Source organism: Bacillus rossius, chromosome 1 (genome assembly GCF_032445375.1).
Source record: "Bacillus rossius redtenbacheri isolate Brsri chromosome 1, Brsri_v3, whole genome shotgun sequence".
Lineage (NCBI taxonomy): Eukaryota > Metazoa > Arthropoda > Insecta > Phasmatodea > Bacillidae > Bacillus > Bacillus rossius.
In genome coordinates, this window is record NC_086330.1 from 371,727,353 (window position 1) to 371,751,482 (window position 24,130).

General features: G+C 41.6%; 1 protein-coding gene across 1 annotated transcript in view; it reads left to right on the forward strand.

Annotated features, from left to right (window-relative positions):
- Positions 1 to 23,490, forward strand: part of LOC134530682 (diuretic hormone class 2) — a 63,295-nt gene extending 39,805 nt beyond the window's left edge. The window contains exons 2-4 of the mRNA XM_063365741.1: positions 12,873 to 12,952; positions 14,564 to 14,671; positions 23,243 to 23,490. Coding sequence (XP_063221811.1) covers positions 12,879 to 12,952; positions 14,564 to 14,671; positions 23,243 to 23,372 — 312 coding nt within the window. The 5' untranslated portion in view covers positions 12,873 to 12,878 and the 3' untranslated portion in view covers positions 23,373 to 23,490. The remainder of the gene's footprint in view (positions 1 to 12,872; positions 12,953 to 14,563; positions 14,672 to 23,242) is intronic.
- Positions 23,491 to 24,130: the final 640 nt, after the last annotated feature.

Here is a 24,130-nt window from a genome sequence, read left to right on the forward strand (position 1 = left end):
GATTTTAATGTCCATTTTTTTTAACCACGCATCACTGTAGAAGTGCTCACTATTTGTCAGAGTAAATTCACGACCAAGTATCTGCAAAAATACACATTCTTACTAACAAGTTCGTATTGCTGTAGGTGCAGGACCGGATTTAGAGGTCTGGAGGCCTCGGGGCAACAGAGGAGCGGAGGCCCCCTGCCCCAAATTATTTTACAAATAAAATGAACAATTTTTTTTTTAGTCGAGTTTTCCAATAAATAAGTTATTGTGAAATCAAGTAGATTCTCTTAGTATTTAATAAACATACATAAATATAATCGGAGACAAGAATTATATGAAATTAAATTTTAGTGTTAATGAATATTTCTGTTAATATTTAACAATAATATAATCATGTAGGGGAGACCGGGGTAAGTTGGCGAACGGGGTAAGATGACGAATCGTATGTAACTAATCCAGAAACACAGATAGAAGGTTGGCGCACCTGTGACCTTGTGTGTCACCATCTGCACCTACTAGGCAGGTGCAGCGGAATTTTCCAGTCAGTTTGAATTCGGCAGCTTTGAGAGGTAGTCAGTTTCGTGAGCCATTGTTGTAATATTGAAGGTACGTATGTTAGGCTATTACGAGAAAAGAGTCCATTTGTTTTTAATGTTTATATATGTAAAATGAAATACTGACTTTTGGGAGTATTTTAGTGTATAGATTGTTGAAGAAATTTTTTAAATTTTGTTCGTGATTTTGGTAAAGCAAAAATACGGCTGCTGGGGCAAGTTGACGGGGGCAAGATGACGAATTCGTCATCTTGCCCCTGCAATCATCAACTTGCCATAGGTAATGACAATGTGAGCATTATTTTGTATTAATGTGTTATTTAAACCAATGATGTATAGATATGAAGAACATTTATGTAAAAGCAAAATAATAATGAAATTTTAAAATATTATTAATAGTTCATGTGTTAATAGTCGTAACAAATTTGTTTGATTTTTTTGTAGATGCCTAGGCATTATAAGCGGAGAACGGAAAGGAGGCGTTGGAGTGACGTAGAGACGACTGCTGTTGTGAATTTTTGTCGTGATAATGGTATTGTGATGGTCGGATTGCCACCACATACTTCGCATAGGTTGCATCCATTGGATGTTTCGTTTAACGGCCCTTTGAAGACATTCTACTCACATGCCTGTGACAATTATTTGATGTCACATCCCGGACAACAAATAACTGATCGTAATGTAGGAAATCTCTTCGCTGCAGCTTATTCAAAAGCAGCAACTGTAGGCAATGCCATCAAAGGGTTTGAGGCTACTGGGATAGAGCCTTACAAACCTCAGATATTCGAAGTATGTGATTTTGTTGCTGCGGCTACATCGGAAAGAAAACTTCCCGGAAGTGAAGAACCAATGTACACTTCAATACTAATTTAATCTGATCATGCATCAAACGATGTTTGGCTAAATGATATGCCTAATGCTTCAGGAGGTGATTTATTAGCCCAGTCTTCAAACAATGTGCAGCCAGAACAAAATAGTGATCTTGTCGATGAAGCAGGGCCTTCTTCTAGGAAGGCCAATGGAAGTTAATGTAGTAAAAAGGCATCTTTTATGGTTTAAAACCATTGCCAGTGGCCCACAGGACAACCACGACAAGGAAAAGAAGTATAGGATCAGCTTCATTAATAACAAGCTCGTCAATTAAGAACATGTTGTTACAAAGATATAGAGAGAAGAAGCAGGATGAAGAGAAGAAAAATGAAAGAAAAACTAAGAAAACTGAAAAACGAAGCTCTGATCATTCTTAAGCAAAACCATCAAGCCAAAAAAACGTTTCTTGCCCTGCATGTGAAAAAGTTTACTTGGAACCTCCAAATGAAGACTGGATTCAGTGTTCCACATGTTCTGAGTGGTGGCACGAAAACTGTTCCAATTATGAAGGCAAGGAATTATATGAAAGTCGTTCAAATATGTTACAATATATCTTCTTTACATCCTGCACGTTGTTTAGTGTAGGATATCTATAAAACTATTGTTTACTTTGTCTATAAATATATATATTTTTGTTTCGTCATCTTACCCCAATAGGTTCGTCAACTTACCCCACTCCTGGGGCAAGATGACGAATGTGCTAACGAATTGGTTTCTTGTCAATAACTTCGGAATTACGCACAGTAATACAACCTTGTTACATTTTTAGGTAGAAATTAGTATATATTTCATATTGGTACCAAATTAGATATAATATATGTTTATTTAACTGTTAAAGGCCATTTCAAATCTTAACATCGTCAACTTGCCCCGGTCTCCCCTATGTAGAACGTACTGTAGGTAAAGGTAAAACAGCGAAAAAAGGATATCAAAGGAAAAGATGTTTACTAGTGTTTACTTGTCGGAATTTGAAAGATTTTTTTCCAAAGTCTCTATTGTGGGGGCCCTCCGTTTGTGGAGGCCCCGGGTCTTTCGCCCCGGTTGCCCTCCCCTAAATCCGGCCCTGTGTAGGTGCATAAAAACCACGCATATTTCAATAAACATATTGCAAACGATTAAGATTAATTGAGAAACATCATAACACGGGTTTTGTCAGCTGCCGCACGACAGTCGCCGGACCGCATGTGAGATGGCTCTGCAGCAGGTAACATCGCCCGCAGCTGAGCTCAGATCCTCCGCAAATGTTTGCATCCATTGATGTAGGTAGCGCATTGTTGCGTTACTTTCCTTAAGTTCTAAACCCGGTCGTGATGTGGAATGTAGTAATTCCTTTTATTCTCTATCCCGAGATGAAGGTCGAGGATGGGTGTTTCTGCTTTGTTTGCAATGAACACGAGGAGCCTAGCAGAGAAGACACAAGATGAGCAGAGCTTCACGTAAAACATGCTGAAGATATCAGAGTGGGGTCTGTTTACGAAAAAAACAATTAAGAATACCCTGAGGGCAAATGAGTAGTTATGTTTCCGTATTCCGTTTTCAAACTGCATTTTTTAAAAAAAAAAAAAAGAGTGGTAATGGATTTAAGAGTGTTTTTTTTTGGACTTATTTTCAGCCATAAAAAATGTTGTCTGTAAAGTCGGTTTACGGACGATAGTTTAACGTGACAACGTAATAACAAAACATTAATGAAATTATTGCATACATTTATGAATAAAATCGAATCATTTTTATTGAATTATCACTATTTTGTATGGATACAAAGAAGGAGTGAAATTAAATCTACAATTTAATTGATAAATTTATTTTTATTTCCACTCATTAATTCAAATTTGTTACTTTAACGAAGAGATTATTTTAACTATAACTTTTATACATGTTTGCTATTTAACTTCTTCCAATCTGTGTTATTCTCTTAAGGATAGGACGATGACAGGAAAAGTAGGAAACAAATGGGAGTGTTTCAAGTTTAATGTGCCTCGAAAAACTCAAATCGATGGTTGTTCCAATCGAGTGGAAGAGAGATAGATGCGGCGCAAGCGTACAAATAGCGTAACGGGACACAGCGTAACGATACAATGTGCGTAACGGGACAATGTGCGTAACGGGACACTTTTTCGTGCGTGCAGCCGGCGTTCATCGATTTTTTAGACGTTGTCACGTCAAAACAACCGATTCTGATCCTTGAAAGCGCTCAAGGAAATTGCGTTAAAACTTAATCTTCATTCCTGAGCCGTATACTGTTGTTACGGTCACCGCTCGAATCCCACAAGTTGCCCTGCGCACGACGAGAAGACCGCAGCCTTGTGCATAGAGTCGACACCGCGGTAGAAGCACCAGCAGCCAGGCCGCTGTCAAAGAGCGCCCCGCAAGCGAGTGCCAAGGACCGGGCTTGACGGCGCGAACGAGGCGTCGTTACGTCAGGATTACTGTGTCGACCCTCCACTCTCCACGATTGAGCCGCTACCCCATCGACTGCTACCCACACTTCACCTCCCCCTCCCTTTTCAAGGCTCCGCTGCGACCAATCATAGAGAGTTCTGGACCATAGAACAAGGAGGGAAGTACACAAGCTCCACTCTCACGTTGGAAACTGAAGCCAAGTTTGGCGAGACATGTGACGCTATCTGTGGGATGGGAACATAACTACCAGCAAAAATAAATAAAACCCCTGACGGGAGGTGTTAGCTTTATAATGATAATTTAACCACTTGACGACTAATTGCTTAGTAGAAGAGATCTAAACTTTGCAAACAAAAACACTTAGTACTGTTTTATATTCTGTGTTCTATATAAATGAGTAAGAGAGGCCGTGTTTCTGGTATACCATACAACAAAATATGTGGCTACCAAAATAAAGCGAATTAATTTTCTCTGTTTTTTTTATTTTGCATGATAATAGCTTCTAACAACCAATATAGCTATAATAATAATAATAATAATAATAATTTGTTTCCCCTTTTTTTTACACTTTGTTAACAATATTCACTTAATTAACCAGGAAATTTAGCACTCACGAGAGCAAGCTTGTAGGTGAGCGCATCTAGTCACTTCAAATTACATGGGGTATTTTGACAAATGTAAACATTTATAAGTGTATAATAACTGAGAAATAAATAGGTATATAATATATTACTATGAGAAACTTTACATTAGTTTTTATAAAGACGAAAGTTAAACAGAGCTATCTAGCGGGTGGGCCCAAAACTACTTGAAAAACTAGGATTCACGTCTCGGCGATCAGAGTTCCTGCCCCGTGTCCTGGAGAATTGGAGTTCCGTTTTCCAACAATGCACTGCACCGGGCATCTGTCCAGTCGCGCTCCCGTGTGCTGTCACACGGGACACTTCTTACGTACAGCTCGTCCCATCAGTCACTGCCACTGTCCGGACTTGTTATTGAACAACCTCTAAAATAAACTACAATCCAAAATTTTGAAACAGTGCACAGTGCATGAGACAGCTCCGACTGTTAGACTGCTGGTGATCAGAGATAACCACTCAAAGTACCAGCACAGGCCGGGGTGTCGGGGGTCAGCCGTGTGACCCAGCCTGGCTCCTCTGGAGACTGGTCCATGGGCCAGGCTCCTCCTTGTTTTGGGCTAGGAGGGGAAGGAGAAGGGGGGGATAATGCCGCGCCTCCTCGCTGTTGAATATGTATCGGCGGCGTGTCCGCCGCGCAGGTAGCCCCTGCCAAGGCCGGCCGCCCGCAACACACAATCGCATTGCAAATTGCGTCGCAAGGCCGGCAGGCGCCAGCCCGATCAAAGCAGACGTGATTTATCTGCGGCCCGTTGTGGGACACAAGAGCTAGTTACCGACCGAGCCCGTGGCGCCACCGCTCGTCGGGAAGCCTTCATCTCACAGACGAGAGAGCCGCACCCGAAGTTCCCCGAAGTTCATGCTCGCCTTTTTTTTTTCCGTACCACAACCGGTGTATTTGTTTGGGATGTAGCTTACTCATACGTCATACGCCGTTCCATCTCATTGTATAAACCGGTGCGGCATTAAATTTTGCGGTCGATTAGGATAGGTTAGTTACATTTTAAATACTTTAAAACATTGTGGATGGTTGGTTATATTAGGTAAGTATAGCTACATTAAAAATACTGTAAAATCATTTTATGGTTGCTTAGCAAATAACTTTTTAATATGTAGCTATCCAGCGCTAGGAAACCGTTTACATGATTTCACAGTATCTTTAATGTAGCTATCCTAACCAAATCAACCGTCCACAATGTTTCAAAGTATTTATAATGTAGCTAACATAACCTATTTGACCATTAGTTATCATGAGTTGTCCAAAATAAACATTCACGGACACACGGCAAACGAAAAATATGGCGGCGTACAAATAAATACCGTTGCCTTGTTTATGGTCTTTCATTTCATCAACACCGCCATATTTATTTACAATGAACCAAAAAAAACCGAAGATGCACGATCGTTCGTTTGGCTCTCTCGTCTGTGAAAATAAGGCTTCCCCCGCTCGTCAGCTGTCTGCAGTGCCGTGACGCGCGGGGTTGCCAGCTCTCGCCGCCACAGAGTCTGGGAGTCGACACCAGCCTCGCCGCTGCTGCTGCTGCGTGCTCAGTCTGCTGCGCTCTCTTCTCTTCTCTCTCTTTCCACTGCACGAGATCTGCTGTTAGCGCTGTCCTCGTTTCGGTGCGCCCTGTTGCCAGATGTACGCCATAGAGCACAAAAGTTCTAGACACAATTTTATAATGTAATGAAATTTTCAAATTTTAATAAAATATATTTGAAACATTGTATTTTATGAAGAAATATTTGGATTGAGAAATTCGGGAATAAATTTTCTCCCTGTGATTATTCGTTGCTGAGTTGCTACGCTTTTTGGGATCATCCAAGATGGCGATCTTCCATTCTGAATGCAATGGTGTTCCCCATGCAGAAATGTTTGGTATTTTTCTGGGGAAACACAGAGGGGCCTAAAGAACGTGATTAATACGATTTCTTGGGAAAACGCCATTGCAGTTTTGCACTGTTTGTCATAGAAAAAAATTCAAGGACTCAAATTAAGAAATAAAAAATTGGTTGTCTGTAAAGTCGGTTTACGGACGATAGTTTAGCGTGACGTCATATCAAAACATTGATGAAATGATTGCATACTTTTATGAATAAAATTGAATCATTTTTATTGAATTAAAACTATTTTGTATGGATACAAAGAAGGAGTGAAATGAAATATACAATTTAATTGATAAATTTACTTTTAATTCAAATATGTTTATTACTTTAACGAAGAGATTATTTTAACTATAACTTTTATACATGTTTGCTATTTAACTTCTTGCAATCTGTGTTATTCTGTTAAGGATAGGACGATGATAGGAAAAGTAGGAAACGAATGGGAGTGTTTCAAGTTTAATGTGCCTCGAAAAAGTCAAATCGATGGTTGTTCCAATCGAGTGGAAGAGAGATATATGCGGCGCAAGCGTACAATGAGCGTAAAGGGACACATCTTAACGGGACAATGTGCGTAACAGAACATTTATTCGTGCGGGCAGCCGGCGTTCATCGATTTATTAGACGTAGTCACGTCAAAATCAAAGTGTCCCGTTTATCAAGAGTCTGTCCTGCAGACTCGAAACTCGGTAGTGATGTTCCTTATATTGCGATGTGTTTAGCCCGGGCAACGCAGGGTACTTCAGATAGTTGTCAGTAAAAGCGGAAAGTATGTAATATGGAGCACCAAGTATCCGGATTACGCTCGGCTGAACAAAGTCCTGCGACCTCCGGGAAAATGGCCGCTGTCGCAAGGCGGTCCACTGACGTCAGCACGACGCATCGCTGCAGAAAACACTGACCACAGGTGGCGCTGCGTCGCGAACGGAACGCACCCGCCGCCAATATTGACGCGCAGTTCCCGCTCACAGCAGACATCGCTCATGCTGTAGTCGGATTAGCAGCACGTTACCTATGGACGTATTTCGTGAAAAGACACATGCCATTTGGTATTTGCACCTACAAAATATTTGTATCGCTTTCATTCGTGTTTAAACTGTAAATTTTGCCAATCCTACTCTACCACTGAGGCAGATTTCGAATGACAAACGTCAACTGCACATTTTTTTTCAAGTAAAAAAAAATAGTTATGAAAACATATATAAAACTCACGATCTACAGGTAGAGACCGGAAAAATTCGCGAATTCATTTCGCGATAGGCTAAAATACAAATAGTCATACCTCGGTGCTGCCTCTGCTATTGGCTCACAACTCACCTGGATGACTCTGGGCCAATGAGAAACACCCGACCAAAGCTTCATCGAATCACAGGCTGCTACGTTGGGACGTCTCACAAGACAGCAGCCAATGAGTGGGTGACATTTGACCGAGTTTACGTATAACTATGGAGTTCATCCTGGAGGTCATTGAACCCGCGAATTTTTCTGGTCCCTATCTACAGGTATTCCCAAGGGGTATATGCCTTTGCAGTTGAAGCTGAACAACTTGTTTATTAAAAAATCATAGGAAAAAATATTTTAAAATGTGAGTGAGTATTTCATTACTCGCCAGGGATGTGTAAACATCTTACCTCGGTAAGGAGCAAATTCGTGTGTTCTCGTGTTGCAAATAAACTTATAATACGAAACTCGACACGAAATTTAACGTATAATTCTTTTAAAACAACCCCAAGCGTGGTAAATAAACTGACAAACTAAATTGTCGCTTTTCAAAATACCAAAATTTTTGGATTTGAATCACACGCGTACTTCCTGCGCCCACCGCTAGAATTCGCTGCCTGGATCATAAACGTTGCTTACCGCCATCAAACTCAGACAGCATCCAGGGATGAGCGAAATGGTTATTTTCCATACCAACTATGACAGTTATTGTTCCTATTGAATAACTGGATATTTAGATGGTTAACGTTATCAGTTATTGGGTATGGAGGCCTGTTTTCAATCATTCACTAATCCAATTGCAAAGAGCGACTAAATAATCATTACGGCCATCAAAACTATGGCGTAATTCTAATACTGACATTGTATTTGTTTTCTTTTTTTATTGAAAATAATATTTTGTTACGGTTACAGGTGTAATTATCTATAATTTTATCCAATCACCGTATTTATTTGCATGATTACGAAGAGATTTGTACTGACTGAATGAGTGACACATTTGTTATAATTTGACGTACAGACGCAATAGCCTATTGACGCACCCATGAAACAACCTTAAATTTTTGATCTGTTAAAACCAAACAATTACGAGATAATGAACAACTGCCACTTCCTGATAGTTGTCAAAGAACTTAAATTGGTTAAAATGTCGATTACGAGCAGAAAACCTCTAATATAAAACGTTACTTTGATGATGTCCTATTACTTGAACTTAAAAACTACTCAATTACTTGAATTACTCATTAATGTCAACTAGTAAATAATTATTTTATAACCGAGAACTTTGTGAAGAGAAAGCACGATATAGATTTTTGACGTGATAACGTCTTATAAATTTATGAACGCCGGCTGCACGCACGAAAAAGCATGACTCATTGTCACGTTCCGCCTGAGCCGAGCGTGCAAGCGAGAGCGCGGAACAAGCGATAGAGAGGCACGATCTGCCTAATCGTTCGGCCTGTGACGCATCTATCTCTCTTCCACTCACGTTATGTTATCACGTAAAATTATCGTCCGTAAACCGACTTTACAGAAACCCCCCCCCCCCCTTTTTTTCGTTCAGAAAAAAACAGTTGTTGCGGTTTGTGAATCGATACTATCGATAGCAAGAACTGGGCTTTCACTAATGTAACGCGCATATCGCGATGCATAGCGGCAGCACAAGATATGGGATATGTAATATATTGCTTGATGGTAAAAGCCTCTATGTCACTACCCGGTCTCGTGACCAACGGAATAATCAATTTAACCGCCTGCCCCTACGCCAGCCGAGCCTTGTGTACATAACTTCCATATACTTCGAAGATTCTTGTATACATTAATGACGCACACCAGGACGCAGTCTTGACCAGACGTTATTTGTGTCCACAAATACCAGTATCATCAGTACTCATTATTCTCTCGACTACGTTCATACGGCTCCGAACCCAACATTACCTCAGTTCATTACCGACCGAGTTTCATTGTCTACCCTCGCGGCATTAGTTCGGTACTCTTGTAACGAGCACAACCTTTAGTTGCGTTACTCGTCACCTCTTCCTTGGTGGCGTCCTGCGATCCAAACTCTGCGGACGTTCACGACGACGATGGGCCAAGTCCGTCTGTCAGATGTTATTATTGAGTTATTACCGGAATTAAGTCAAGTCCAGAAGACCCCTCGGCGGAACTCCTTCCGGCAGGTAGCATTCTTGTAGCCTCGGCGCGGCGGCGGTCGGCTGTTCTTCTATGACGGTGCAGCACCGGCGGGCTGCCGGCGCTCAGACTCTAGTAGACCACAGTAGATCCAGTAGACTCCAGTAGACTTCAGTAGACTCCAGTAGACTTCATTATACTCCAGTAGACTGCATTAGACTCCAGCAGATTTCAGTAGATTCCAGTAGACACCCGTAGACTTCAGTCGACTCCGGTAGACGTCAGTAGACTCCAGTAGACTTCAGTAGACTCCAGTAGACTTCATTAGACTTCATTAGACTCCAGTAGACTTCAGAAGACTCCAGTAGACTTCATTAGACTCCAGTAGACTTTGGTAGACTTCAGTAGACTTCATTAGACTCCAGTAGACTTCAGTAGACTCCAGTAGACTCCAGTAGACTTCAGTAGACTCCCCCGTTGCCTTGCTGGGGACCCGTATCCGTACCAACAGCAAAACAACGAACTTTTATTTCCAGAATTCTTCTGCTTTGTGATCGTCGTTTGACCACGTGACGATGACGTCATGCAGGCAGCCAACTTCTGAAACACGAGCGCGGTGCTGGAAACGATGCGGGCGGCCCGCCACCAGGCAACTACATACACCGTGACTCAAATCCTAAGTTACGTCCGGAAAAAGTAATGGCGGAAATTTTCGGGTCATGACAAAAAGTCATCGCCTAGAGTTGGAGTTGTGGGCGTATGCTACGGCTGTTGTCAAGTATACATATACCTCGCGAACAATATCGCAGGTAGAGGCAAGTGTTTCTCGCGTACATAGTCAGACCTCTCGTGAGACAGGCTAGTTTTACCCTGCTGAGAAACTGGTAGTTTCCCCAGTATTCCTGCTCAGTACGAGAGGAACTGCAGGTACCGGCCACTGGCTCACGCACTCGGTCGAACGACCGGTGGTGCGAAGCTACCATCCGTGGGATTACGCCTGAACGCCTCTGAGGCAGTATCCCCTCTGAGAGAAAACGATAATTAAGAGTTCCTGAGCCGGAAGGCTTATGATGACTATACTAGGCGGTTCCGTATGTGTTACGGCCGCTCACTATGCCCTTGTGAGCCACCAGAGGATTCATTCGGCACAGCGTCCCTTTGTTTCCGGTGGTCAACCATGGGTATGAGATCTGGTGTAGGAACTGGAATCGTCTGTGCCTGGAGTGCAGTCCGTGTTCGTGGCTGGGAGGAACATGTTTGCAAGGGCGGGCAGGATAGTCGTCTGGACGGCTGGAGGGGCCAGCCACGCGCAGGGAGGAGGACGTACAGGAGACGCGAGAACAACACAGTTGGAGGATGGAGCGGAGGAGTCCCTCTGCCTCCACTAGAGAGCCGTGTTACAAGCACACGGTGTGCAGATCTTCAGGAGAAACCATGCCATTTGAAAACTCCCCCCGCCCCAGCTACCAGTGTGGCGTCTGTTTACAAAATATATATACATAAGTATATAAGATTACGCTGAGGGTGTGTGAGTAGTTCTGTTTCCGTATTGTGTATTTAAACAGCATTTTGACGTGACAACGTCTAATAAATCGATGAACGCCGGCTGCACGCACGAAAAAGTGTCCCGTTACGCACATTATTCCGTTACGCTGTGTCCCGTTAGCTCAATTGTTCCGTTACGCTGTGTCCCGTTACGCTCATTGTTCCGTTACGCTGTGTTCCGTTACGCTGTCGGCGAGTGCAGTAATAATAGGTTATGTTACAATTGACTAAAAAATTATGGTGATTCATATAATTTATGATAGATATTTGATTACAGTTTATTTATATGAAAACTTGTTCATAATTATATTTAAATTTTATAGCTAAACGTCCGTTTTTAAAATTAAATACAAGTCATCTACACATGAAATTTTTCGTCGGCTGTTTATAAAGTGAAGTGAAAAGTTAATGTGGTTTTCATTGCTTATTACAACAACAATTCCGGCAATAAAGGTTAATTATTCTTGCATTTAAAAAATCTGATTACTAGTATAATTTCAAGTTTTTTCTTTTATTATTAAAATAAAAATGATTCAATTTTATTCATAAAGTATGCAATCATTTCATCAATGTTTTGTTATGACGTTGTCACGTTAAACTATCGTCCGTAAACCGACTTTAATACAGACAACCAATTTTTTTAAAAAGAGTTTAAATGGTTGAAACCCGTGTTTTCACAATATTTGTTAGGCATGAAACGAACGGTAGAGACACCTTTAAGTTATATTTCTCCTCCATGTAATTATATACTTACCCCTCAAGTCTCACAGTTGCCCTATGCACGACAAGAAGACTGTGCATCAGTCGACAGCCCTGCGCCTATAGGCGCAAGAAGCAACAGCGAGCGTCCCGCCTCGCGAACTCAGATCCATGAGCGCGCGCCCCGCCTGGGTCTGGTGGGTATGCAGTACGGCGAACACCCCGGGCATGCGAGTAGTCTGCATCCCAGGCGCTCATACAGCGGAGCTGACGCTCAAGTATTGGAATATTTCCCGAACGGCTATACGAAGAAATTATAAAACCTTGCAGAATGTGTGCGAAACCGCGCATGTTTTAAATTTTACACTAAATTAAATTTCGGGTAACATTTCAAATTTGAAGAACTTTTTATAAATCGATGAACACCGGCTGCTCGCACGAAAAAGCATGACTCATTGTCACGTTCCGCCTGAGCCGAGCGTGCAAGAACCGGCCAACCACCGTGCGAGAAAATCTTATATAATATCAAACAGGTTAAGGCGGGCTTTTTAACTAATTGTTCGGGATTACATTTAAACAAATTATTTAAATTAAATTTGCAAAAAACTGTAAATAATATTTGAAAATTAAAAAAGTATGCAATTTTTCATCAATGTTTTCTTATGACGTTATCACGTTAAATTATCGTTCGTAAACCGACTTTACTGACAAACCCCCCCTTTTTCATTTTAACAAGTGCTGTCGCCGTGTTGCGCGCGGCAGCAGTAGAGCAAATACTGACGGCGCGAGGCGTGCTGCTACTCCGTGTGGTATGCGAGCAGGGCGGCCTGGGGACTACTTCAACCCTCAGCGTCGGCGCCTTGCTTCACAGCGGCTCTATACGGCAGCCTTGTCGCCTTCCACGCAGCGGGTCACGAGCGCGTGTTGGTTGTCTGTGTTGCAGGCCGCCATGCACAGTTCCGCCCTCGTGTGCTCGCTGCTGCTGGTGTCGCTGCTGGCAGTCCGCGCGCTGCCCCTCCAGGGGTAGGTGCCCCCCTACAACACCCCTCTTCCCCCGTCGCCTGGTGCCCCGCATTCCGTCACGGGCCCTGGACCCAGAGTGGAAACACACACAACCCTCCCTCCCCCCACAGTCACGTGCTACATTATAATAGCATGGTTATTTCACAACTACGCTCTTTTTGGAATGTTATACAGGTTCAAATTATGGTTACTACTTTTTTAAATCCAAACTAAGCTTTATTTATAAAATCATTTTAATTTAAAATGACCACAGAGAGCATGTATGTGTATTTCACACACGCTGAGATGAAAATGAACAGGGCTGGGCCCAGGGGTCCACCCAGTCCCACCCTTGTGGGGGGGGGGGGGGGCATGGCCCGTCGACAAACGTGTGTCGCACAGCGCCTCTTCTTGTTCGCGACTCTCTGGAACCAGGCCGCCGTCTCAGACGAGAAGCCTGAGATGTACATCAAGCTCTGTCCCTGCCCGAACACGCCCGAATATTCACCTTCGGCCAACCTCGGGATTTGTTTCATTTTTGCGCAGGGAAAATTAATTAAAATGTTAAAAGTGGTCGGTTAGGTTAGCTACATTAAAAAAAAACTTTAAAACACTATGGACGGTTAGTTAGGTTAGTATAGCTACATTAAAATAAACAGAGAAATATAAATATATATAAACAAACCCGATGTTGGCCGAAGGTGAATATTCGGGCGTGTTCGGGTAGGGACAGAACTTGTACATCTTAGGCTTCCCGTCTCAAACACTGTAGCCTAGCATCAAGGATGTTATATACTCTAGGGACTGTACTTTTTTCAAACCGTCACGTTCGTTTTTAATGGGAGGTGGAATAGGGACCGAAATGCTGCGTCTTGGTTTCAACAGCTGACCGAAACTATTTGCTACCGTTTGATTTTCAAAATTTTTTTTTTTTAAAAGCAAAATATAAATTGTTAAATGTAATTCCTTAATCAATAATGAGCGGCTGCTGTGTGGTCACTGGTGTTTAATATTAAATTCATCTTGGGAATTTGTACAACTGTAACTGTTTATTTATTTATTTACTTATTTATTTATTTATTGCCTTATTTCAAGTGGCGAAGTTAAGGCGTACCGCCTTGAATCACACTTAACCACAAACATCTTTACTAACTAGGTACATGCAAATTAAACCTGAAAAATATTATACCCTTCACATACCAAAAATTTTCACAAATCCATTTAAATAAAAACATAATTAACATATCAGTACAAATATTAAAATAGCAAAACAAATTGCATATAAGATACACATAAGTTACCTAAAGTATAATATATAACTATACTGTCAGTAGATAGATTAACTATGTAAATTTAATGATTTTTTTTTCTCTCTTATCGTTAAAATTACAAATTTTTGTTCCTTTTCAGTAGGTACGTATGTCATTTTGGTATTTATGCATTTCCATTGTTGTGCTGTAATTTGATTTTTTTTTTCCTAACCTAACTGAAAACTAAGTGTGTTTGGGAGGGGTCCGGGTTAGGGAGGGGCCTAAGTGCGTCTCAGGCCGAAGCCTATCTCGCCTTCTGTAAATTGGGAACTAACTCTCCTTGTTATCTCGTGTCGGAGGCTGCAGTGCACGCGTGTTGCAGGGGCGCCGGCGGCTTCAGGGACATGGAGGTGGGCCCTGACCCGGAGTACGTGATGGAGCTGATAGAGCGCCTGGGGCAGTCCATCATCCGAGCCAACGACCTGGAGAAGTGAGTGCCTCTCCCCTGCTGCCGTCTGTCGGGCGCCGAGACAACTGCGTGTTGATTGCTGCTGTCATCTACCGGCGGGCGATGCAACTGCGTGTTGATCGCTGCTGCTATCTGCCGGCGGGCGATGCAACTGTGTGTTGACCGCTGCTGCTATCTGCCGTCGGGCGATGTAACTGGGTATTGACCGCGGCAAGCATCATGTGTTTGCCAATTCTTTAATTTTCTGACGTAATTATTTAGGAACAGACTACTTATTAATATGTATTCTATAAAAACTATATAGTTATGTTAATAATAGTATTAAATTTGTTAGACATTTTTAGACCTATTTTAAAATGACATGTTTCATATTGAACTATCCGTTTGTCGCTTTCCACAATGCACGGAAACGTAACAAACGGCAACCAATGACACTGAATGTCTCTGTTACGAAAAATTATTTAATTTGTAAATAAAATTGAAAACCGCAAACAAAACACACACTCAAGATTTACATACATAATCAAAATAAACCACAGAGTAATGATAGAACACCAGGCATCCTTGCACTGGAAACAATTTTTAACGTATTTAAAAAAAAAAAAGTAAACAAACATGCCTACCATAGCAGTCATTTGCTTGACTTCTTTTGTTCGTAGAGAAGAACGTATTCGTAAACGGAAGACTTGAGCAGTTAATCCGTTGCGCATGTGTGCCATTGTAGATACTCTGTTCCGTTTGATCCGTCTCCTTTACGTAATCCGTCTCAGTTTTCGTGTAATTGTAGAACATGCCTTTGAATGGCAGAAGTATTCAACCCCATTTGTGACAGCAGAGAGAAAATCAAAGTAACTATCTATATTAGTTGAACGAACTAATTATTGAAGTTTAAAGCAGCAACGAAAGGAATTTGACGTGGAACTTTGTGGGGGGGGGGGGGGGGCCGTGCTCCACCCTCAGTGTCTCTCATTAAGTTCTATTTAACGTATTAATTTGTCACATTTTATATATTTATTTTATTTTATTTATAACTCTTTTGGTTGAATTAATTTGTTTGGTTTGGAACGGAACTTTTGTTGTGTCGGAGTCTACTGATAAATTTCGTCGCTCAGCTGTCAGCGTATCGAAACTATCGGACTTGGTGTGTGTTTCATTTCCATGCCACTGCATGGCGCCACCGGTACTTAGAGCCTGAAGCTAGAACTCGGGCTGTGAACTTCTGAGCGGAGGTCGCGCTCACGACGTAAAAGGACTGCAGAGTCGCTGCATTGTAGCAAGTGAGCAACGTCATCATGCGCTTGCAGCCAGGCATCTTTGAATATATATACTGTATAGAAGTCGCGAGTGGATAGGATTTACTCTACGTTTTTCAGAAGCGTATAATGAGCAGCTTGGGAACTTCACCGCTGCAGTGCGCTGCCGTAACGCCCTGTATCGTCTTAGTTGTTATTTATACGTTAGAGCGCAGCACTGTCGCCCGCTGTCATTCCCCGCACCCCTCATCCATCATTCACTGCAGCTCAACGTCGTTCAACAGGAGGGGGAAGGGGTGTCTGAAGAGTTCGACACTTGTCCGCTAGGGACCACCACAAGTCGATGCCCTAGAGATGGTGGCGATTGCGGCGGTGAATTAACCAACTACCTCAAAACCGTATTAGAATTTTTAACCTGGGCTGGCGACTTCTATACAGTATATATATTCAAAGCAGGCATCGGGCTGTGTTTGGCGTGTGTTGGAACTAACTTAAAATTGTTACACGCATCGGCTGGGGTGATTAACCTTTTGTACGCCAGCCCGCTTCAAGATAGCTGTGATTTGAGCCTGTCGTTATAAGCTGCTGCAAGTAATGCTGTAGGTAGTGCCTTACTTTGTGGATTGAGCCATTTTGACTGTTACTGGGGCTTCTTTTGAACCGGTTTTCGTTTTGGCGACCATTTTAAGTGCTTGGGAAGCAATCAAAAACATTTTGGCTTTTCTAAAAATGTTACTTTGCTATAATATGGTTGGACACAAATGTCTTTGCACATCAGCAGGTTTTTTTTTTTTTTGCCTTAGCTGTGACTGGAAATCTTTAAAGTTTTGCAAGCTATAGAAGTCAATATAGTTTGCTAATCCATAGCCTCAACGAAAATTTTAAGAACATGAAATTGACTGGCAAAGAAGTTTGGGTCGCGCAATAGCTGTGTTCTGCGACGGAGTTACACGAGCGTTCGCTGGACATATCGGCGTGCTAAATGAATGTTAGTGTGTTTTTGATGCACGCTAAAAGTGAATGATTATAGACATACTTTTGCGAGAAATAGTCTCTTGGCTTAAGAAGTACTTAAAACTCTTAGTCATTATTATCAACGCCCGTCATAATGAACTTATTCGTTGTTCAGGAGTCTTTCAGCTCCGAAGAAAACTTTTTTTTTATTTTTCTAATTTTTAGTAATCTTAGGAATTGTTGCAAATATGTTTAGGTTAGATTTATACACACAAGGGCCATTGCACATGTAATGTATATTTCATTGACTTTCATTATATTTGTTTATCTTTTCCTTTTATTGTAATTTTTTTATTTACCTTTTTTGTGGCCTTCTAGCCTTGATTGTAAATTTAAAATTTTATATTTGCTAGTATGCGCCTAACGTTTTATATCTTAAAATGAGCGGCTTTAATCAACCATCCATGGACTAACGGACACTAGCATAACATGTTGTTTTTTTTCTGTAATTTTTATAGTATGTATGTGCTGCAGCACTTCGTAATTTTTATCTTTAGTGGCCCAAGTTTTAAATACATGCTAGTGGTGTTATTTATGAATCAATTCGCCTCGCAGTAATTAAATGTTGGTCCATCATATTTTAAGTCTTTCCTTTCAGACGCCTGCGCGCATTTTGATTATGGCATCTGCGACTCATGCCAACATTTAACGCCTAACGTGGGTAGATCAACCCCATAACCAGCCAAAGAAAAGATTTATTTACACGCTAAGATTTAATCCCTTTTCAGTACCGGCGAATACACACTGGCGTGGGTGTAACTGGCTCGGCGAGATCTCCCAGGCACACGGGGACATGGGCGTGTTAGAGTGGCTGAGGCGACAGACACGTGCCAACTGCCAGCACTATCCCAGAGCACCGCCCGTCAGACACAGGATGTCCACAAGAAAAAAAAATTCTACCAACTTAAGCAAGAAAAAAGTACTAGATTTGAAAAAAAAAGTACTAAATTATAATTTGTTATGGTTTTTAACAATTTAGGAAGTTGTTATGGCATTGCAATGGTCGAACTTAAATATCACACCACACACACACACACACACACATACATTCCATAGTTTTTAAAAATAATCACGCTTAATAATAAAACATATTGGAATTAGTGTAATATTATTATATTAAAGAAAAAAAGTACTAGAATTGAGCGTAAATGTACTAGACCACTAAAAAATTGGTTGTCTGTAAAGTCGGTTTACGGACGATAGTTTAACGTGACGTCATAACAAAACATTGATGAAATGATTGCATACTTTTATGAATAAAATTGAATCATTTTTATTGAATTATCGCTATTTTGTATGGATACAAAGAAGGAGTAAAATGAAATCTACAATTTAATTGATAACTTTACTTTTATTTGCACTCATTAATTCAAACATGTTTATTACTTTAACGAAGAGATTATTTTAACTACGGTATAACTTTTACACATGTTTGCTATTTAACTTCTTCCAATCTGTGTTATTCTGTTAAGGATAGGACGATGATAGGAAAAGTAGGAAACGAATGGGAGTGTTTCAAGTTTAATGTGCCTCGAAAAAGTCAAATCGATGGTTGTTCCAATCGAGTGGAAGAGAGATAGATGCGGCGCAAGCGTACAATGAGCGTAACGGGACAATGTGAGTAACGGGACACTTTTTTCGTGCGTGCAGCCGGCGTTCATCGATTTATTAGACGTTGTCACGTCAAAAAGTTATAAAAGTGCTAGATCTAGTAGGAAAGTACTAACTGTGGACCCTGCCCGGGCCACTGCCGGCATCTGCCTCGGTGCTGTGAGGGGGGGGGGGAGGGGTGGGTGAGACCTTGAGGCAGCCCGGAGGATCGCTGAGTCAGCAGGGAGGCGGCGTGGGTGCAGACCCGCACATCCTCATTGCCGCTGGCTGACCACGTGACCCGCTAGCCGGGTCCCGACACGCCCCGCGCTCTTCTGGCGCGGACCGGCTGCAAGACAGCGCGGTGTCAGATGTCCGCCAGGGCCGGCGCGTCCACGCAGGCGAACCAGGCAACCGCCTAGGGCGCCAAGTAGCTGGGGGCGGCGCAGCACGACACATAACAGCTCATACAATATGCTTAACGATTATTCAAACTAGATGAAAATGGATTTTTGTAACAGTTTGGAATGTTTATGTTGATATAAGTAATCATTTAAAGTCCACGGTGACCTGTTTATGATTGGTAATAAGTAAAAAAGTAAAAAAAAAACACAAGCCTGCTTACATTTGATTGTTGACAAAATCTTAGGCTTACGTGATGTATTTTGAGGCAAGGAAAAATTTTTTTTGGGGTATCCGCCGGGTGGGGGGGGGGGGGGGGCAATAAGGTTTTTCGCCTAGGGCGCCAATTTACCTTGCAGCGGCCCTGATGTCCGCCGTGTGTCTGTTGTACCGATTAACCGGTTTACTAACCTGCAATAGCCCAGTTGCTTTACTTTAGCAACACCGCGGTCAACAATCTGTCCTCACACTCTTGCCCCAAGGAGGATCAAACTTCGCGCGGGTGGCAGGATCCCACCGCATGCGACTGTACAAAATATTGTTCCCCTCTTTCATTCCGCAAGTGTGAGATGCTTTAAAACCAAACAATGTAAGAGCAGGATTCGAATTCTTTAATTCTCTCACGGCTGTTACTGAGTAGCATTATTCAAACGAACTCCTAAGAACATTAAACTATAACTACTGAGTACGTAGCATGATTCAAACTAACTCCTAAGAACGTAGGTATTATATTCAGCAAAATTAATTAGTAAAACGTGAATTGCCTCTCGCTCGAAATACACGCTCTTTGCACACATTTGCTGTTATTAATCTCCCCAGAATGACGTGTCCCTTTGGCTATGAAGAAATAAAAAAACGCGAAGTTTCAATGGCATCGAGTGTCCACACTCTGTACTAATACTTAATTTACTCTCTTTTCTCACATTTGACAGTTCTCGAAAGTAGTGCCAGCTGAAGATGCGAGTGGGAAATTTATCTTGAAAAATACAAACACAATTTTTCCCGGAAAAATTACTTTTTTTTTTTGACGTGATAACGTCTTATAAATCGATGAACGCCGGCTCCTCGCACGAAAAATTGTCACGTTCCGCCTGAGCCGAGCGTGCAAGAACCGGCCAACCACCGTGCGAGGAAATCTTCTATAATATCGAACAGGTTAAGGCTGTCTTATTAACTAATTGTTCGTGATTATATTTAAACAAATTATTTAAATTAAATTTGCAAAAACTGTAAATAATATTTGAAAATTAAAAAGTATGCAATTTTTCATCAATGTTTTCTTATGGCGTTATCACGTAAAATTATCATCCGTAAACCGAATTTACAGACAACCCCCCTTTTTTTCATAACAAGATTGATTTGGAAAATTGAATTCAGGTTGATATACGTCATACAATAAATTACTTTCTGCAAACTGGTAGGCTACTGTTTGAACAAAAATATTTATTTCATATCGCGGGTAGTTTTTCCGCTCTCTTTGCCCATGCATTCCTTACTGCCTCGTCTCACCCAGTATTGAAGAAGATGGTACAGGAAACTCGAGACTAGCTTCTACAGCGCTGCTAGCGGCGCGAGCTGTAAACATAAGAACGAAATTCATATTTACGTACATCGTAACGGGTGCCTTAATCACGGTTTTTCGTCTCAATTCTGTAAAAGCTGTTCTTTCGCTGAAAATAATTCTGTTGTTCATTTCTCATACTACGCCAACCTACAGCATTGTGAACATACTCATTCAATGCTTCGAACAATTAAGTAATTGTTAAGAATCCTTGTCAACAAAATTGACTCTAATTCACATCTTCTACCTAAATATCTGATAGAAACGGCCACCCGAGCTTGTGATAATGAACATGAAGCATAAATTTGTTGGTAATTGCCTACAATATTTGGTCACCTCTTCACCTATCATCCGTAACCAACAGCTATCTGCAGCCAGGACCTATAACACAGGATCACTCATTATATTAAAGCATAGAAACCGTTTCATCACAAAACGTTCCATGTTAAGGAATGTTTGATTTTTGCATTAGCATATTATTTTTTTTCTTTCGTTAGTTTTTATACTGCACTAACTTTATTATTTGCCGAGGGTTCCTGTAATTGTTAAGAATCTCAATTTATTGTGCTCTATGACTATGCATAACATGGAATAAGTTTTAATTTCTTTTGCTTTACTGGAAGACTGTTTGTTTAAAATGAAACCAATAAATTTATGTTTTCATCTACCTTTGATAAATTTATCAAGTTTTGAGATATTTTGGACGCTATGACGTATGACCAAAGATAGGTGATCAACTTATTCCTTTGGTCGTAGCATCCAAAATATACCAAAAATGATAAACTTTCTTTAGGTAACTCTAAAAAGCCACCGTCGGTGGTCCTACTATATCTGCAATTCCTTACTTTCTTTACGTTCATTTATAGGTGGGCACAGTTAATCCAAAAGTTAACTTCGTTAATTCGTTAATTAAAAGTTAACTTCAATAGTTAAAGCGTTAAATTTTCGACAATTTAACGGAAGTTAAAGTTAAGCATTAAAATTTAACCATCCAAAACTTATACTGATTTGGGGCTGTGATACATACGTAAATAAAACAAAACAAGAAAAAGGTAGGTAAATTAATTATTATTGGTACTGCAGAATGAAGAATTAAACACACATTTGTTTAGCTCTAAGATAAAGTAGTATGGATAAAAGGCTATTTATTATTAATCATAATTTTTCATTAGGTGCATGTTGCACTTTATAAACATTAGCATATTAAAATTGTCATTCGACAGGGATGATCGTTTAACCGATAAAACATCTTTGCCCGTAGAAAAAATACGTTCTATTGCAGCACTAGACGGGATAGCAGTGTTAAATTTAATTGATTATTTTAACTATAACTTTTATACACGTTTGCTATTTAACTTCTTCCAATCTGTGTTATTCTATTAAGGATAGGACGATGATAGGAAAAGTAGGAACGAATGGGAGTGTTTCAAGTTTAATGTGCCTCGAAAAAGTCAAATCGATGGTTGTTCCAATAGAGTGGAAGAGAGATGCGGCGCAAGCGTACAATGAGCGTAACAGGACACAGCGTAAAGGGACAATGTGCGTAACGAGACACTTTTTCGTGCGTGCAGCCGGCGTTCATCGATTTATTAGACGTTGTCACGTCAAAAGATTTATTAAAACCGGTTCACCTGTAAAGGCAGCATCCGTAAAAGAATCTTCTTTGCGCACACATTATACATCTTTCAACGCAAAATGAAAGAGGACTGACCATACCACATCCAACTATTTCTGCTATCCCTTCTTCTAAAATGTTCGAAAAAACAAACTTTCTTCCTCGTTAAAGAGCAACTGTTTTCCAAAAAGATTTAATTTACATAACATTCAAATTAAAAGAAAAAAATTAATAAACTACTTGCTTAGTCATTATCCAGCTGAATTTTAAAGTCTAAACATTTTTAGTCCATAGAGTAAGTTAAATATATTTTTTTTTTCTTGGTGTATTCAGTACGGTGCCAATACTTGAATTACATTGTCACAATTTCTATCTAAGGAATTTGCTTACAGTTACATATCAGTTCTATTAATTTAATCAATCTACTATGATTCTGTTGTGTAATCTTTAATTTTGTGACTATCAAGGTTACATAAAAAATGAGAATGTCACAGCTAACAGTTCAGGCCGGATTCACAAGTTAAAGCTATCGGCAGTTCACAGGTACCGCTGTGTTCACACGCATGAGTAACTAGCATTGTTTAAAACTACTGGTGGTTCACACGCACATGTTACCTGCTCTATGTTCACATGCGCGTTTACTAGCATCGTGTACGCATATGTGGCAATAACTATGTTCATAAGCATGTATATCAAATGCTATGTTAATACACATATGTAACTAGAACTGTGCACACGTGCTATATCATAATGAACATGTAGCCAGTACCATATCCACATGCACGTGTATCTATTTCTGTGTTCACACGGACGTGTAGCCAAAGCTGTGTACACACATAACACCAGTCACAACTACGTAGCACTACGCCCATACACACACATAGCTAGCACAATTTTGACACGTACAAATAACTAGTACTTTGTTCGTATGCACATGTATATAGTGTTATGTTCACACATCATGCAGATAGTGTTATGATGAGCTCTCGCGAGCAGCTAGCCAGCTACACCTGTAACTGACACTGTGTTCACTCGCACATGTTGAGGTGAGCGCTGTGCTCAAGCCTGTGACGTGACCAGTCTGCCTGATGCCTGATGCCTGATGCCTGATGCCTGATGCCTGATGCCTGATGCCTGTTGCCTGTTGCCTGTTGCAGCTCCAAGCGAGGGCTGGACCTGGGGCTGAGCCGCGGCTTCTCGGGCTCCCAGGCCGCCAAGCACCTGATGGGCCTCGCCGCGGCCAACTACGCGGGAGGCCCTGGTCGCAGGAGGCGGGACCTCGCTTAGACACGCCCCCACATGTAACCCTGTGTACCGTGCTGCCAATAAAGTAGCGAGGCAGTGACCTCCCACCACATCAGCGTGTTTGACTTACCCTTCCCACATCCATACCACCGAGCACCTATGGAGGAACGCTGTAGACAACTATGTAGGCATTGGTCAAAGGAGGCGGGACCTCGCTTAGACACGCCCCCACATGTAACCCTGTGTACCGTGCTGCCAATAAAGTAGCGAGGCAGTGACCTCCCACCACATCAGCGTGTTTGACTTACCCTTCCCACATCCGTACCACCGAGCACCTATGGAGGAACGCTGTAGACAACTATGTAGGCATTGGTCAAAGGAGGCGGGACCTCGCTTAGACACGCCCCCACATGTAACCCTGTGTATCGTGCTGCCAATAAAGTAGCGAGGCAGTGACCTCCCACCACATCAGCGTGTTTGACTACCCCTCCCACATCCATACCACCGAGCACCTATGGAGGAACGCTATGGACAACTATGTAGGCACTGGTCAAAGGAGGCGGGACCTCGCTTAGACACGCCCCCACATGTAACCCTGTGTATCGTGCTGCCAATAACGTAGCGAGGCAGTGACCTCCCTCCACATCAGCGTGTTTGACTACCCCTCCCACATCCATACCACCCAGCACCTATTGAGGAACGCTATAGACAACTATGCAGGCACTGGTCAATGGAGGCGTATTCTCGCATAGGCACACCTCCAATCCTCCCACATCCATTCCACCTAACACCTGTTGAGA